The 15,828-nt window shown below is 39.8% G+C and overlaps 1 protein-coding gene across 4 annotated transcripts in view; it reads left to right on the forward strand.

Annotated features, from left to right (window-relative positions):
- The window catches only part of SCAPER (S-phase cyclin A associated protein in the ER), a 392,992-nt gene that overhangs the window by 79,060 nt on the left and 298,104 nt on the right, over positions 1–15,828 (forward strand). For 2 of the 4 annotated variants that reach the window (XM_033920795.1, XM_033920797.1), the window contains exons 11-14: positions 1,705–1,780; positions 2,476–2,523; positions 3,404–3,521; positions 6,238–6,349. In XM_033920795.1, the coding sequence (XP_033776686.1) occupies positions 1,705–1,780; positions 2,476–2,523; positions 3,404–3,521; positions 6,238–6,349 (354 nt within the window). The remainder of the gene's footprint in view (positions 1–1,704; positions 1,781–2,475; positions 2,524–3,403; positions 3,522–6,237; positions 6,350–15,828) is intronic. The other 2 variants (XM_033920796.1, XM_033920798.1) reach the window with 1 other exon arrangement.

Genomic DNA, 15,828 nt, shown 5'->3' on the forward strand with positions numbered 1-15,828 from the left:
ACACCACACTCTGAGAACTAACCAATTATTATAAAGTGTGTCTATTGTCTCCTTTATAACTCGTAATTCCACCTTTGTCTGTAATCCTTGTTGATTTTAGTCTCATTCTTGTATATCTCCTAAATGCAATTCAAGAGGGTTACAGAGTAAGGACTAGATTCACTAAAGGATAGTGAGTCAGTTGATGTTGGCCGATTCCTGGCTGATTTTAAAACAGCGATTGATTCACTATCAAGTTTGCATGCAAACCATTTGCATGCAAACTCCGACTCGAAAGCAATTGAGTTGGGGCAGACCCTGATAGTAGTAATAGGAGAAGTAACCTCCTGTTACTGCAACACACGCAAAATAACTGCTCGATTAAAAAAAAAAAAAAAAAAAACCCCCCCCCCCCCGACAAAGTGCTTCCTCCCTGAACCCTCCAAAAATGCCCCCCCAAATGTGGCCCCGCTGAAGATAAAAAGGCAGGAAGGATGCCAATTCCCTCCTGCCATCTCAAACCCAGTCTGGCCCGGGCCGGCCCACCTCCCTCCCAGTACCTTTAGCTAGGCTGCCGGGCCCACCTCCTCCCTGTACCTTTAAAAACATTGGGAGCAGGAGGGGTGCTCTGTCCATCCTGCTCCAGGCCTCTTGATGATGATGAACTTAGCCTTAGGCCACGCCCTGGTGAATCATGTGATGCACAGGGGGCCTAAGGCCCTGACTGGCTGAGGCGCCTCAGGCTTCTCCTTTGGGAGGAGCCTGGGGCACCTCAGCCAATCAGGGACTTCCTTAGGGAGGAGTCTGAGGAAGTCTCTGATTAAAAGCAATGGCCAATCTGGGACTTCCTTAGACTCCTCCCTAAGGAAGTTCCTGATTGGCTGAGGTGCCCCAGGCCCCTCCCAAGGGAGGAGCCCAAGGCGCCTCAGCCAATCAGGGCCTTGGGCCCCTCCCTGTGCATCACATGACACACCAGGGCGTGGCCTAAGGCTGCAGTTTGTCATCGGATTTTTTTTGGTTCAGGGAGGGGGGCACTGTCGGGATAAAACCACTTGCTCACAATGTGTTTTGCAGAATATATAAAAATTCCTTTTTTATATATTCTGCTAGACGCTTTGCAAGCCCATGGTTTTAAAGGGCAGGAGAGTCGGCAAGGATAGAAGCGACTGGTTTTCAGCAGTCATTTCTTTTCTGATCAGCAAGTCAAGTCAGTGTTGTAGAAATTGTTTAGTGAATCGCTGCCTTCCAAAATTTGCATGCTATTTCCCTCATTTGCATGTGCGGATCGTATCGGGTGCTGATCGGGAAGAAGATTAGTGAATCGGGTCGCAAAGGGGTTGCAATCTGATCGATTTGCTTAGTTACCTTGAATCTAGTTAGGCATAATGTGACCCAGAAATCCCAGATTAGATTAGATTAGTTCTTTATCGAATAGCATTTAGCAAGAAGCATTTGCAAATCCTAATTGGAGCCAATTAACTGCAGTAATTGGTTGTTAGCACCCGATTATTGCTAGTTATCAGCTCATTACTTAGTTAAAATGTGCATGCAATTTTGAACGCCATATATAGAATCCAAAAATATTTGAAAAGGAAATGGTTACAGATAGTATTTAAGGTAAAATGAGAAGTTTTAAATACTTTCAATTGTTCAATTCTGTGTCCTAGCCTGGATTTAGCTGGTGTTAATAATAAAAAGACATTTATTCTGGTTTTTATTCCATAGGCTAGTATGGGTAGTGGAAGCATATCTTTCTGTGGTATGTCGCTGGATTGGAGCGATGTTCTGGCTGACTATGAAGGTATGCTGTGTGACTTCCGGCATAAATTTAAACACAAGGGAGTCGTTATCCTGCTTATCATAAATGATCAAAGCTCTGTTCAGCATAAACCCAATAAGTTATTGTATCATTTCCAATAAGAACATAAGAATTAGCAACATTTTTTTTTCCCCTTTGGACATTCTCTTCAATCCTCTTATTCCATTTGTGAATCTGCAATTGCTTCCCCCTGCTACTGTTTAACCCTATCCTTTGTGTTAATGTAGCCTATTCCTCCCATTGCTCTGCCTACCTGCAACAATGTATCGTCGTACTCATTAATGTGATGGGCCTCTTAACTTGTAAATTGCCTTCAACCTGTACTGGATTAGTGCAATAGAGAAATTCAGATAGATTAGTTATCAAAATACATAATCCATAACATGAATTAACTCAAATGTACTCATGATTATTTTTAACTAAGAATGCTAGTAAGCACCTGATATCATATGCTTGTTTTATTTAATAATAAATATATCCTCAATGAGGAAAATTAAATCCATTTCTAGGGTGGAGTGTGGTATCAGTTAAATCCTTTAAGCTGCAGCATTTGCCTTATTAGTGAAGGGAAAGAAAGTGAAATCATTCTATAGCATTGGGATGAGTCTTGCTTTTTTAAAGGTTATTTGAATTTTTTTAGCCTTTTATTTTCTTCCTTCTGCCTCTTTCATGACCAGAAACCAGGAAATTTTTGTCCACACAAGAAGAAACTGAACCAGGTCAAGGTAATTCAGTCTTTGCAATATTTGAAGAGCATTGAAGCCTAGCCAGTGGTCCAAGCTAGTATTCAAGTTTTAGTTCCCCTTAACTGAAATATAAGAATACCATTAGATGCCATTAACATTAAGGGCTCATCAACCAAAAGGCATCAAGTTTTGAGCTTAAACCACTAAAACATGGGATTTTAATGCATGGCAAGTCCAAAACTAACACAGCATCAAGAAGGGACATTCACTATTTTGTATTGCAGTTGACTTCTGGATATTAAAATGTAATTTGGTCTCCTCTTGTATACATGGCGATATCCTGGTTTCTGTTCTTCGACTGCATATGTCTGCTTTTTAGCAGAACTTTGCTTTGGAGTACTCATTTGTTATCTCATTCTCCTTGAAGGCCTGAATCATTCACTGCTAAGTCAGTACCTGGCAGTTTGCTTACCAGAAGAAACCTTGCCCCATTATGTCTCATTTAAGAACTAATTAGAAGCACAAGGTTTTGTATGATAACTTGCCCTTCACTATGCGTACCTTTAAATGCAAAACTCATTTAAATTATTAGGATCTAACTGGATCTCCAGGACCTTACAAAGTATTAAGCATGTAACATTAACGGTTCCTTTTATGAAACTGCGATAGCAGTTTCTAGTGCGGGGAGCCGTGCTGAATGGCCCTTGCTGCTCCCGATGCTCATTGAGTTCCTATGAGCGTTGGGAGCAGCGCGGGCCATTCAGCGCAGCTCCCCCGCTAGAAACTGCTATCGCAGTTTCATAAAAGAGGGGGTAAATCTTCTATATCTACAGAGAAGATATGACCTAAATTATTTTTTCAATGTGTACATTTTATTTTGTTAAAGGTAAAACCCCAATTTTTTTGTTTTCCTCTGTAGCTCGGGAATCATGGCGCCAGAATACATCATGGGGAGATATTGTGGAAGAAGAGCCTGCTCGTCCCCCAGGACATGGGATTCATATGCATGAAAAGCTTTCTTCACCTTCTCGTAAAAGGTGAAATAATCTTATTTATGAACATTTATATCGTGCTTATCATAAATGATCAAAGCTCTGTTCAGCATATATCCAATGTTATTGTATTATTTCCAATAAAAAATATACGAACATAAAAAAAGCCATACTAAATCAGACAAAGGTCCATCAAGCCCAGAATCTGGATAGAGTGGCTGCATCACTGCCACATGGATAGCAGTGTTACTCAGACCGCTGAGTGAATAAAGTTAAAAGTTGTATTACTTAGAAAATTCCCACAGATTAGACATGTCTGACATGTTCTAACAGTTGTGTGGGAGCAAGGCAGTAAAGAATAGCAAAGAGTAAGGATATAAGGGTATCGGTACTCTGAGCTGGCAGCTTAAATGAATTCTACTTTAGGAAGATCTTTATTCCATATATTTGGATGTGGCGTCAAGGGAGAACTCTTGGGTCCTCAGTATTATGAGCCAGTGCAGTCATCCCGCCCTAGATTTCTGGGACTACTTTTGTATGTTCCGCTTATCCAGAATGACATATCTATTGCACTAGAGAGAGAGATTAGGTTCTTACCTTGTTAATATCTTTTCTAGTAGATAGGTGTGTCATTCTGGATCCCCGCCCTGTCATTTATTTTCTGCACCTGTCTACTGTCTCACTCAGAATGTTCTTCTCCAAGCCTGAAATTTGGATGCCAGTCAGACCTTAGGGACATGAAAAGTAGTCTATTACTAGCATACTTTGGGGTACTAATTGAGCTCCATTAATGCTTCTGCTGGCATGTTTGTTTCTCTGTTTTGATTGTTAATGATTCTTATGTTTGTTATATTTAGAGCAAAATAGACTTGTTAGTAGGGGAAGTTTCTCTATATCCCTACTTCACATATGCTTTATGAAAGGGCACTTGCTTGCTTGGGAACTAACTGTAGGGTGCAGCAGAACCCTCTATGAAATAGGAGGGATTCAGAAAAAATCCAGAGTAGATTCCTTCTGCAAGGCTCGTTGCTAAAGGGAAATTATCTACTTGTCCAAAATGACACACCTATCTACAAGAAAAGATATTAGCAAGGCAATAACCTAATCCCTATCATCACCATTATATTTTACTGCCTATATGGTTTGCATGGTGGAGATTTAACAACTAATGTTTAAGCTTGAGTGACTAGGGCCCATGCAAAATGGTTGGTGTGGCTCTAGCTGTCTTGTTGGGCAGACTGGATGGACCATGTTGGTTTTCATCTGTCATCAATTACTGTGTTACCGGTTGCAGGTGTTTGCCGTACCCTCCCATCTTCATTAGGGGTTGTCTCTTAAAATTAGTCTTTTCAATAACTGAAGAGGTCTGCGTTAATTTGAGGTGGGCAGTCAGGTGCAAGCAGAAATTTTTACTAGGCAGGAGAGGCTTATCTGTGCAGGCATATTGGATGATATCACCCAGCTGTGAGTACATGTAGCCTGCTGTCTATGGAAAAGACTTGCTACAGATAAGTAACTCTTTCTTACCATTATTTTTTATTCAACCAATTTTCAACAGGGCTGTGGAGTCAGTGCACCAAACCTTTGAATCTGACTCTCTTATTTTTCTACTGACTCTGACTTCTAACATAGCATAAAACATAAAATCAAATTTCTATACCGCATAACCATGGAGTTCAATGCGGTTTTACAAAAGATTAAATAAGCAATATGTAGGATCAAGAAATGAATTGATTATAAATTAATTTAATTGTCTTCTAAAATGAAAATAAGAATGTGATAAATTTACTATATATTATAATGCTATAAGTTTTTTTTTATTTTGAAGCTGGAGTCAGAGTTGATGCATTTTTACCAACTCCAACGCTGCCCCCAAATTGCTTCTAGCTCAGACTTCCTAGCCCTGGTTTTCAGTTTGGTTTATTGTTTTAGACCAGTGGTTCCCAAACCTGTCCTGGGGGACCCCCAGCCAGTCAGGTTTTCAAGATATCCCTAATGAATATGCATGAGAGAGATTTGCATACCTGTCACTTCCATTATATGCAAATCTCTCTCATGCATATTCATTAGGGATATCATGAAAACCTGACTGGCTGGGGGTCCCCCAGGACAGGTTTGGGAACCACTGACAGTTTCCAATCTGATCTCTCTTATCTTGCCTTCCAGAAATTGACATAATATTTCAGCAATATTATGTAAACATCTAGGCTTAATCTATAATCTGTTTTAGAGGAGGCTGTTACCATGTTAGTTTGCTGGTATTAACAAATGTTATATTAGTAATCTTTTTTTTTTTTTGTTATCCTTACTGTATGATCCAATTAAAGATTATGTATTTTTTTTTTGCACACCGCCTAATACTTATGTAAATCATGGTATATCAGATCAAATAAATTCAATACAATACAAGGCATAGTTTGTCTTACAATGTTAATTTCTCCCTCTCCTCTTGTCTTGAGCCAATAGAGGAGTTATTATGAATAATCTTTAGAACAAAGCTGTTTCTGATTAAATCTAAGTTTAGATTCAGAGAGCTACTGGGAGAAATGAGTAAGAATAGGAATATTTAAAGATATTTGCATATTTTGCAAAAGTTGAAGTAAAGAGTCTTATTAGTTTTTCAACGCTCAAATTTTATAGATAAGGCTTCAGATTAACATGTGATGTAGTAGAAATATATATGGAAACCTGTTCAGCATATTTATTTTATTTTGTTTTGTGGTTGTTTGATGTAACAAATTATTTTGGGAATATTTTAAAGAACAATTGCAGAATCAAAAAAGAAACATGAAGAAAAACAGCTGAAAGCTCAACAGTTAAGAGAGAAACTACGGGAAGAGAAAACACTAAAACTTCAAAAATTATTGGAGCGGGTAAGTTCTGTATTATTATTTTGCTCAGTATCTTTCTGGTCTTTGTTGTATGCCCTTTAACCTGTTAGAGTTTGATGGCATATAAAAATAGTAAGGGTCATCCAGTCTGCTCAGTTCCTGGTGGAGTCCAGTAGGCCCAAAAAAATGGGTGAGAACTAAAAATATTAAATGGAGGTAGAATAGTGAAAACAATCCCATCAAAAAGCTCTAAAATAACTCTAATAACCAATTTTGGTACGTAAGTATATGGGCTAACACATATGGGGGAGGGAAAGGAAACTATAAAGGGCACCCAAAGGTAGGTACTAGGAAGATCTATAGTATGCTTGGAGTACCCTTTATAGCAGGGCTGCCCAAATCTGGTCCTTGAGATCTACTGGCAGGCCAGGTTTTCAGGATATCCACAATGAATATGCATGAAAGAGATTTGCATACCAAGAAGGCAGTGCAGGCAAATCTTTCTCATGCATGTTCATTGTGGATATCCTGAAAACCTGGCCTACCAGTAGATCTCGAGGAATGGACTTGGGCAGCCCTGCTTTATAGAATACTAACTTAGCATGAATCTGATGCCTCAATTTGAGCACTACACATGGTGTAAATGCTGATGCAGCTAATGGCAGTTGGACATGTAATTGACCCTATTCTGTAACATCGCATCTAACTTCTGGAAATGCCCTGACTTGCCCATGCCACTATTTTGACAGATACGTTTTTAATTGTCTCTATTTATTTGTTAAGACATTTAAAATGCATTTAAAATGCACAATTTAAGACTAATGTTTTCAAAGATGAAAAGGGCTGATGACGAGGTGGGTGTGTGACTCTCATTGTGATGAAAGTCTAATTGAGCTTTGAGTGGCACCGCTGAAGCCTTTTGCAACACTCTAAGAAAACCAAAGAAAAAAGATTTTTGGAAGTGTGTCTATGATATCCTGAAAATAAGCTGGTGGATAAAATTTAGGTGGCCATTTTATAGAATAGGAAGCAGGGGAGATTTGTGTGGAAATCCAAATGACTACTAATGAACATAATTATTGATAACAACTCAGTTACTAATTAGTTTATATACAGATCTTGGATCTGCTCCAAGATTTGCACATCAAACTGTGGGTGACTTATATTGAATCTGGGGGACATTATATTATGCTATGATTTCACCAATGCTCACCTATCAGTTGGATTGTATACCTCATAATTGATAATACAGAGACATAATAGTTATTACAGTATACACTTCCCCCCTCCACATAATTGCGATTTTTTTTCTTCTCTTCCCCCCGGCATTCCGGCCTTACCTGGTGATATAGCGGGCTTTCGGGGCAGGAGCGATCTTCCTATGCTCCTGCCCCGTGCAGATCGCTCACAGGAAATGGCTGTCTTGAGTTCCCGTAGTCTCTCGAGAATACGACGGGAACTCCCTACAGCCATTTCCTATTGGTGATCTACACGGGGCAGGAGCGTAGGAAGATCGCTCCTGCCCCGAAATCTCGTTAGACCACCAGGTAAGGCCAGGATGCTGGGGGGAGACGGGGGTGGGTCAGAGCCGGATATTCGCAGTATTTCCCTATTCGCGGTCCGGCTCTGCCCCTATCCCCCGCGAATAATGAGGGAGATGTGTAATTGTTTCACTTGACACCACCGCTTTGTCTGTTAAGTAGATATAGGACATAGAATCATTCCAAGAAAGTAGAACAACTGATGTTGCGTCTTCTGCATATTGCAAATATAATTGTTGCTTATGATTGAAAGGAAACCCTGCAGGTTGATCTTTGGTGAGGAGTTGTGATGAGGATCGCTTCAATGGAGCAGATCACAGATACTGTATATGAAAGAATGAGACAGAGGGGTACAGTCTTATATACGATAAGTGTTGGGCTTGGTGTAGGACTATGCTCTGATTCTTTTTTAATAGTTGATGGAAATAGAAGAATGGAGCTACATTTTGCATTTAACAAGCAAGATGGATTCAGCCACATGTGTGATGTGATATCATTTGATGATATCAACATAAATGGCTCTCTCAGAACTCAGAAATATTTAAGACAGCAGTTCCTTACTCCAGCTTTATTTGTTATACTCCGCCTTGATTCACTTTAGTGATAAAGGTAGTAATAGCAAATCTTAATAAGCGATAAATGATGGAATGCAACCTCAAATTGGGCAACAAAATTATCCAGTGGAGTCATGGTTGGTCTTGTTGAAATTTTTAAATCAAGCACAGAGCCACTTCTCCGGGGCAAGCTTATTGGATATACATCCTACTGGTGGGTAATGAGGGATAAATTACAACAGTCAGTTAAGCCAGCTGGATCTGGGAGCAACAAGTAATGGTCAAACAGCAGCTTTCCAGGGCTACCAGTCAGACACTGTCTTATATTTGGATTATGGTTATGAGGTTTAGAAGGCATGTGTGTGTAACGGGATATGCTTATACCTTCTCAGTGCTATTCTTTTTATGTAAATACGAGAGGTGCTTGGGATTTAAAATTGACTTTATTTAGCTCAAATCAATAGTAACAAGAAATCAGTAATCTTAATTAAAATCAAATTAAAGAAATATATAGAAACTTACAATCTCTGTGTCTCAGTAAGATGATATGCTTAATGTTTCTACACAGTCAATACTATGTATTTACTCTTGCCTATCCCTTGTTTAGTGAATGAATTTGAACTTTGCTAGTTGCTATCAGACTAATAGTGCTCTAAAAAGAGTCTGATTTTAAAACAGAATTTCACTGTAGCAGAATTTCTGATGTTGGCTGAATTTGAAAAGAAATTTCTGACCTCTGCCCAGGAAGAGATTGTCATTCTCCCCCTTTCCCGGCAAGGCATTCTTCTCCACGGCACATATTTCCAGTCCTTCTGCTGGGCTGGAAGCCACCAATTCTGTCATGCTCTTACTCTCTCTCTTATTCTGGCTTTCTCACCTTCTCATTCTGCTTCTCATTCTCCTACTCCCTAATGTCCAGGAAATCCATTGTTATGTAGTATTTGTCTCCATAGCCATTAATGGTAAGTCCTGTTATTGGCTGTTGACTGGCTAACATGGAGCTTGGCAATTCATGATTAGTCCATCTTAATGAGGTTTAAGTCATGGGGATTGGTCCTATGATGCAAAGGCCAAGTTATCTTAAGCATATACAACCCATTCTCTGATAGGCCCATTAAAGGGGAGTCTCAGCAGATCTTCCCTCTGACCACCTTCATGGGTGTGCATAATTGTCCCAGATCATCATGACCTAAATGGCCTAAATAGTTCTTCTGTCCCATCATCTCACGTAGAATAAACAATCCAGTTCCATGTTGCAATGTTTTTTAGTATATCAGCTTGGATCAATAATGCTGATAGCTTAATTCTCTTTAAAAAATACAGTTCAGGCCTGGTCTGAAGTTTAACCTAATTTCCCTATAGTCTATAGGCCCCACCCTACCCCAACACTAACCTTAATATGTGCTAGTATCTTGTTCGTCCTTGCTGGAGCTGTGTAGATCATGCTGTGGGGTTCCTCAGCCTTTATAGGTGCTCTATAGCACCAGCCTTCCAGATCCTTTTCCAAGCAGGAATGCATGTAGGTTGGTTACTTCCTCCTTGAGAGATTCAAAGCTTTGGAGTAGAGTATTAAAGTTTGATCCTTCTCTTTTCCTGGACCCTATGATTTGCACAGTACTACATCTCCGGGGGTAAAAGCCTGATAGAAAAGGGTTAGAGCAAGGTGTTACTGCAGGAGCACAGGAATGCATTAGTAGGACAGAAAGACTCTAGGGAAGTGTAGCAGCAAATAAAATCTGATTGGATTATGCTACTTGCAATTATTGAATAATGTATTTTCTGCTTCATAAGAACATAAGAATTGCTGCTGCTGGGTCAGACCAGTGGTCTATCGTGTCCAGCAGTCCGCTCACACGGCGGCCCCCAGGTCAAAGACCAGTGCTCTAAATGAGTCCAGCCTCACCTGTGTACATTCCAGTTTAGCAGGAATTTGTCCAACTTTGTCTTGAATCCCTGGAGGGTGTTTTCCCCTATAACATACTCCGGAAGAGAGTTCCAGTTTTCTACCACTCTCTGGGTGAAGAAGAACTTCCTTACATTTGTACGGAATCTATCCCCTTTCAACTTTAAAGATCTAAAGCACAAGATTCAAAGGCAGATTTGCTAGAGGTTATGGGGAGAAAGAACAAATGGGCTGAAAATGAGAGAGATCGGCTATAGAAGGGGAGCAGAGCTCTGAGAGAAAAGAGAAGTGATCAGCCAGAGGGGATTACCTCAGTAATTAATAAATATAGATTTACTTCTGGTTTAGATATTATTTTAAGAAACCTAATGAATGTAATATTCTTTTTGTACATTGTTTTGTAGATTTTGGAGAGGGTTGTGGTAAGTGCTAAAAATGGTGTAGTATTAGATAAGGGTTTCAGAAATGCTGCTGTAAGAGAAGCAACCTGCCCCATCATAGGACAGCAGGGTCTATAGTGAGGGCAGTGCAGTTATTGTTTAAATTTCTTGTACTCTCCTGCCCTAAAACATTAGTAAATTAGGTTTTGTATATAAAGCACTGTTTAAGTGGGGAGGAAGAGTGCAATTATAACCCCCCCCTATGAATACATTATTAATGTTAGGAATGGCCTTTCAGAAATTACAGCTTCAGCACAGATGGATGCAGGCTGATGATGTCACAGACTATGCAACATGTCACAACTACAGAACCCTTGTTTCTGGGAAACTGGATAGAACAAGAGAATTATAACTGGCACTGCCAGGCACATCCAGGTTCTGTTGGTAAAAAGAGACTGAGCATCCCACATGCACTGAAAGTTAGTGGAAGAATCACATTCGAGAGGAGAGGAAGAAGTTATTACCAAAAGGACTGAAGCACAAAGGCAGCCAGAACAAGGAAGGATAGGAAACAGCAGGCAGGGTTTGGAGGAGAGACCCAAAATAGTCCTTGGAAGTTATTGGGAGGAATGGCCAAGAGGCTGTTAAGTGAAAAGTGGAGAGTAGGCGGCAGCAGAATGTGTGAGTTTAAGCTGAATTCTGCTGCCTACATTTGGTGAGTAATATCATTTGCTCTTTCTTAGACATCTAAATAGAAGGGTAAGGAGTAGTGATTGAAAGATCACCTGGCGAAGGAGGATGGGGCTGAGAGAGATCATCTGGGGGGAGGTTAAGAAAATTTGTCAACCGGCATAGTGGTGAGGTAAGTGAATCATTAAATACCTCTACAGAAAAGGGAAAAGGGGGCAATGTCTGGAAAGCTGTATATAGCAATGCTCAAAATATGGGAAACAAGGTTCTGGATCTAGAGGTTGTGATTGAAGAGGCTGAGTTGGATTTAGAGGCTATCACAGAGATGTGGTACATAGAGAACCATGACTATAGTTATACTGGGATATAATCTGGGAAAGACAGGGTAGGAAGAAAATGAGGAGTAGTGGAATTGTATGTTAAAGATTATATTAAAGCCACCAATTGCAGGATTTGCAGGGTAAGGAAGAGGCATTATGAATCAATCTGGAAAGAAGGAATAGAAAATGTATTTACATTGGTATGATATATCGGTCTCCTTCGCAGACAGAAGTGGACAGAGATTTAATAGAAGACATTTAGAATATAGGGAGATCCTGGATTCTCTACAAGGAGAACTGTTCCAGCAGTTGGTAATGGAACCCATGTGGGATGGAGCCCTGCTGGACTTAGTACTTACAAATGGGGAATGTGTTTCTGGTGTTACAGTGGGTGATCATTTGGCATCCAGTGATCACCGCATGGTGTGGTTTAATATTAAGACAAGTGTAGAGAGGGCTCATTCAAAAATAAAGGTTTTAGACTTTAAAAAACTAACTTTGTTCAGATAGGGGATTACATCAAAGAATTGTCTGGATGGGAACATCTAGAAGACGAAGGAAAGCAATGAGCAAAACTGAAAAGAGCTATTGTAAGGGCAACAAACCATTTTGTAAGGAAAGTAAGTGGAAAAGAAGACAGCTTTGGTTCTCAAACGTGGTAGCTGAGAAAATGAGGTTAGCTTTCATAAACTACAAAAGATTGCAAAAAGAGGAAGACAGGCAAAATTATCTGGAAAAGTTGAGAGGCTGATTGAGTAGTCAAGAAAGCACAGATGAAAATGGAAAAAAAAATAACCAACATAGTAAAAACAGGGGGACAAGAAATATTTTTGATATATTAATGATAGGAGTACTCATCTGGAGTACTGTGTGCAATTCTGGAGGCCACATTACAGTAAAGATGTGCGCAGAATTGAATCGGTTCAACGGACGGCCACCAGGATGATCTCGGGGCTCAAGGGTCTCTCGTACGAAGAGAGACTGAACAAATTTCAGCTCTACACTCTTGAGGAACGTAGGAAGAGGGGAGACATGATCGAAACATTTAAGTACCTCACGGGACGTGTCGAAGTGGAAGATGATATTTTCTTTCTCAAGGGACCCTCGGCCACAAGAGGGCACCCGCTCAAACTCAGGGGCGGAAAATTTCATGGCGACACCAGAAAGTATTTCTTCACAGAGAGAGTGGTTGATCATTGGAACAAGCTTCCAGTGCAGGTGATCGAGGCAGACAGCGTGCCAGACTTTAAGAATAAATGGGATACCCATGTGGGATCCCTACGAGGGTCAAGATAAGGAAATTGGGTCATTAGGGCATAGACAGGGGGTGGGTAAGCAGAGTGGGCAGACTTGATGGGCTGTAGCCCTTTTCTGCCGTCATCTTCTATGTTTCTATGTTAAGTGCCAAAGTGGCATTATGCTACTCAAAGGTGAAGGGAGGAATATGTAGAAGCTGATAAAGATAAGACTGAATTGCTTAATAAATATTTCTGTTCTGTGTTCACAGCTGAAGCGCAGGGAGCAGGACAGCAGAAGATGAGTGCAAATAGGGATGGAGGTGTGGTAGACCTTGATCGATTTTTAGAGGATTGCATTCATGAGGAGCTAGCTAAACTAAAGGTGGACAAAGCAATGGGGCTGGATGATGTACATCCAAGGGTACTGAAGGAACTTAGGGAAGTTCTCTGGCAGCTCCAATGGCTGACCTTTTCAATGCTTCTCTAGAGTCAGAAGTGGTACCGGAGGACTGGGGAAGGGTGGACATAGTCCTTCTCCACAAATGTGGAAGTAAGGAAGAAGTAGGGAACTACAGACTAGTAAGTATGACTTCTGTGGTAAGTAAATTAAGAGAAACGCTTTTAAACAGAGAATAGTGAAGTTTCTGGAATCAAGTGGATTATAGGACCCAGGGCAACATGGATTCACTAGAGGCTGGTCTTGTCAGACCAATCTGATCAATTTCTTTGACTGGGTGATGAGAAAATTGGATAGAGGGATTGTGCTGGATGTGGTGTATTTAGATTTTAGCAAAGCCTTTAACAGTGTTCCTCAGATGTGTCTAATAAATAAACTAGGTTCCCTCGGGATGGGCTTCAAAGTGACAGACTGGGTCAGGAACTGGTTGAGTGGAAGGCAACAGAGGGTAGTGATCAATGGAGATCTCTGAGGAATGGGATGTTACCAGTGGTATACCTCAAGGTTCGGTTCTTGGGCCTGTTCTTTTTAATATTTTTGTAAGCGATATTGCTGAAGAGTTGTCGAGTAATTTTGTTTTGGAATCATCTGAGGTCATGTGAATTAAATGCTAAAATGGGGTCATATCAATGAAATGTTTGGGAAGCATTGACTTAAGGTCTTTCTGAATATCTGTTGAACTTTCTACACGGCTTATCTGTTGAGGCCTACCCTCAGTTTTTTCTGAGTGAAATGATATCTGTACATAGATTAGACATCGAGCAGATACTTTTTTGTGTCCAATGTATTTTTTTCTTCTCTTACATTTTCTTTTTTTTCCCCCAGATATTTTATTAGAGAATATAATTAGAAAAACAGTAGATGCTCAATAATCTTAACAACAAAGAAAGCAAATTGTTACATTAAATACTACAAAATACAAAATTTGGAAGCACAGTGCATAAAAAAAGAAGGGGGGGGAGGGGGAAGAAACTAATTATACCACTATACCATTTTCTCAAAAGGATTGAGACTAAGAAGGATCACAAAAAGAAGATAAAAGGGACCAATATTTGTGAAATGTTCTAATTGTTCCCAATTTTTCTGCTATCACCATTTCGCACCTCTGATGCTAAGCTGTCATATCACAGGGCAGTCAGAGTCACCTGCCTGGAAGCTGCTATAGCTCAATAAGTAAAAACCCTGTGCTCCTCTTCCAGAGGTCATAAGTTCAAATCCCAACTGGCTCCACCAGCACATATTTTAATTGTGGCATTCTACTTTGCAGGTAGGTGTACTTTGATGATCTCACAATGAGGTCACCATTGTGCAGCTGCAAACCTCCATTTGCAATGAAGTAGAAGCCATGCTAAGGTCTGTATCTGGTTTTTTTTTCTATTTTTTAAGCTTTTGCAAATGAAATTATGTATGCAATCTATATATTTTTGTCATGTGCTTTATTTGCTGAATCCACTTGTTTTAAGAATGACCTAATTGGAGCAATCTTTAGTGAGAAAAAAGGGTAGCTTTTTAGCAAGAAACATAAAGCTGTTTTTTTTAATGTGCCGTGCTTCAATTAATGAATCTTTCCCTCTAATTAGCAAATAGCATTGCTGTTTGCCAAGAAAAATAGAAGGTTTTGCATCTTTGTATTGATGTGCCCTGTTTATATGGTGGCTTATTAAATGTATTTTGAGCTTAATAAAGCAAAAATAAAAACCCAGATTGCTATTTAGCAGATCACATTAAGGACATCCAAACTGTGCCTAAGTTCCGTCCATAGAGCTCGGGTCTATCTGAAGCCTAAACTGTGCTCAAAAGTAGACTTCCTTACAATGCCCATAAGACCCAGTTTTACAAATGCTATGCAACTTGCTAGCTCACTCTATAGCACACTGGTTTAACCTATACTCTTCTATCCTAATGTTGCTGGTTCGAATCCCAGTCACTCTGTCTGATGGAAAATAATTAAATAAAAGCATTAAACAGATCCAACACCTAGTATTACATTATAATGAAAAACAGCATAAAATCACCATTCTAATAACATAATAATAAAATATTATAACATTAAGGACAATGTTTGGATGTCTAAATCTCACCTAAAACCTGATTCTCTAAAGGACGCCTTAAAAGTTAGACACCTAAACAGTTCTGAACTCTGCTGAGCGCGATTCTACAAAGGAAGCCTAACCTAGGCACCTAAACAACGCCAGAATCAGGGCCTTAGTCTCTTGGTTTTAATAATGCAAAGGAATGGTAAAAATTATTTTAGGCATTTTTGTTTGTTTGTTTAATATAAATCTTTCAACTACATATCATACTACATATCACAAGTCTAGCATTCTGTTTCCAACAGTGGCTAATCCAGGTCACAGGTACCTGGCAAGGATCCCCAAAAGTAGATAATTTCCACACTGCTTAGCCCCAAGAATAAGCAGTGGATTTTCCAAAAGCTA

Source organism: Geotrypetes seraphini, chromosome 14, assembly GCF_902459505.1.
Source record: "Geotrypetes seraphini chromosome 14, aGeoSer1.1, whole genome shotgun sequence".
NCBI lineage: Eukaryota > Metazoa > Chordata > Amphibia > Gymnophiona > Dermophiidae > Geotrypetes > Geotrypetes seraphini.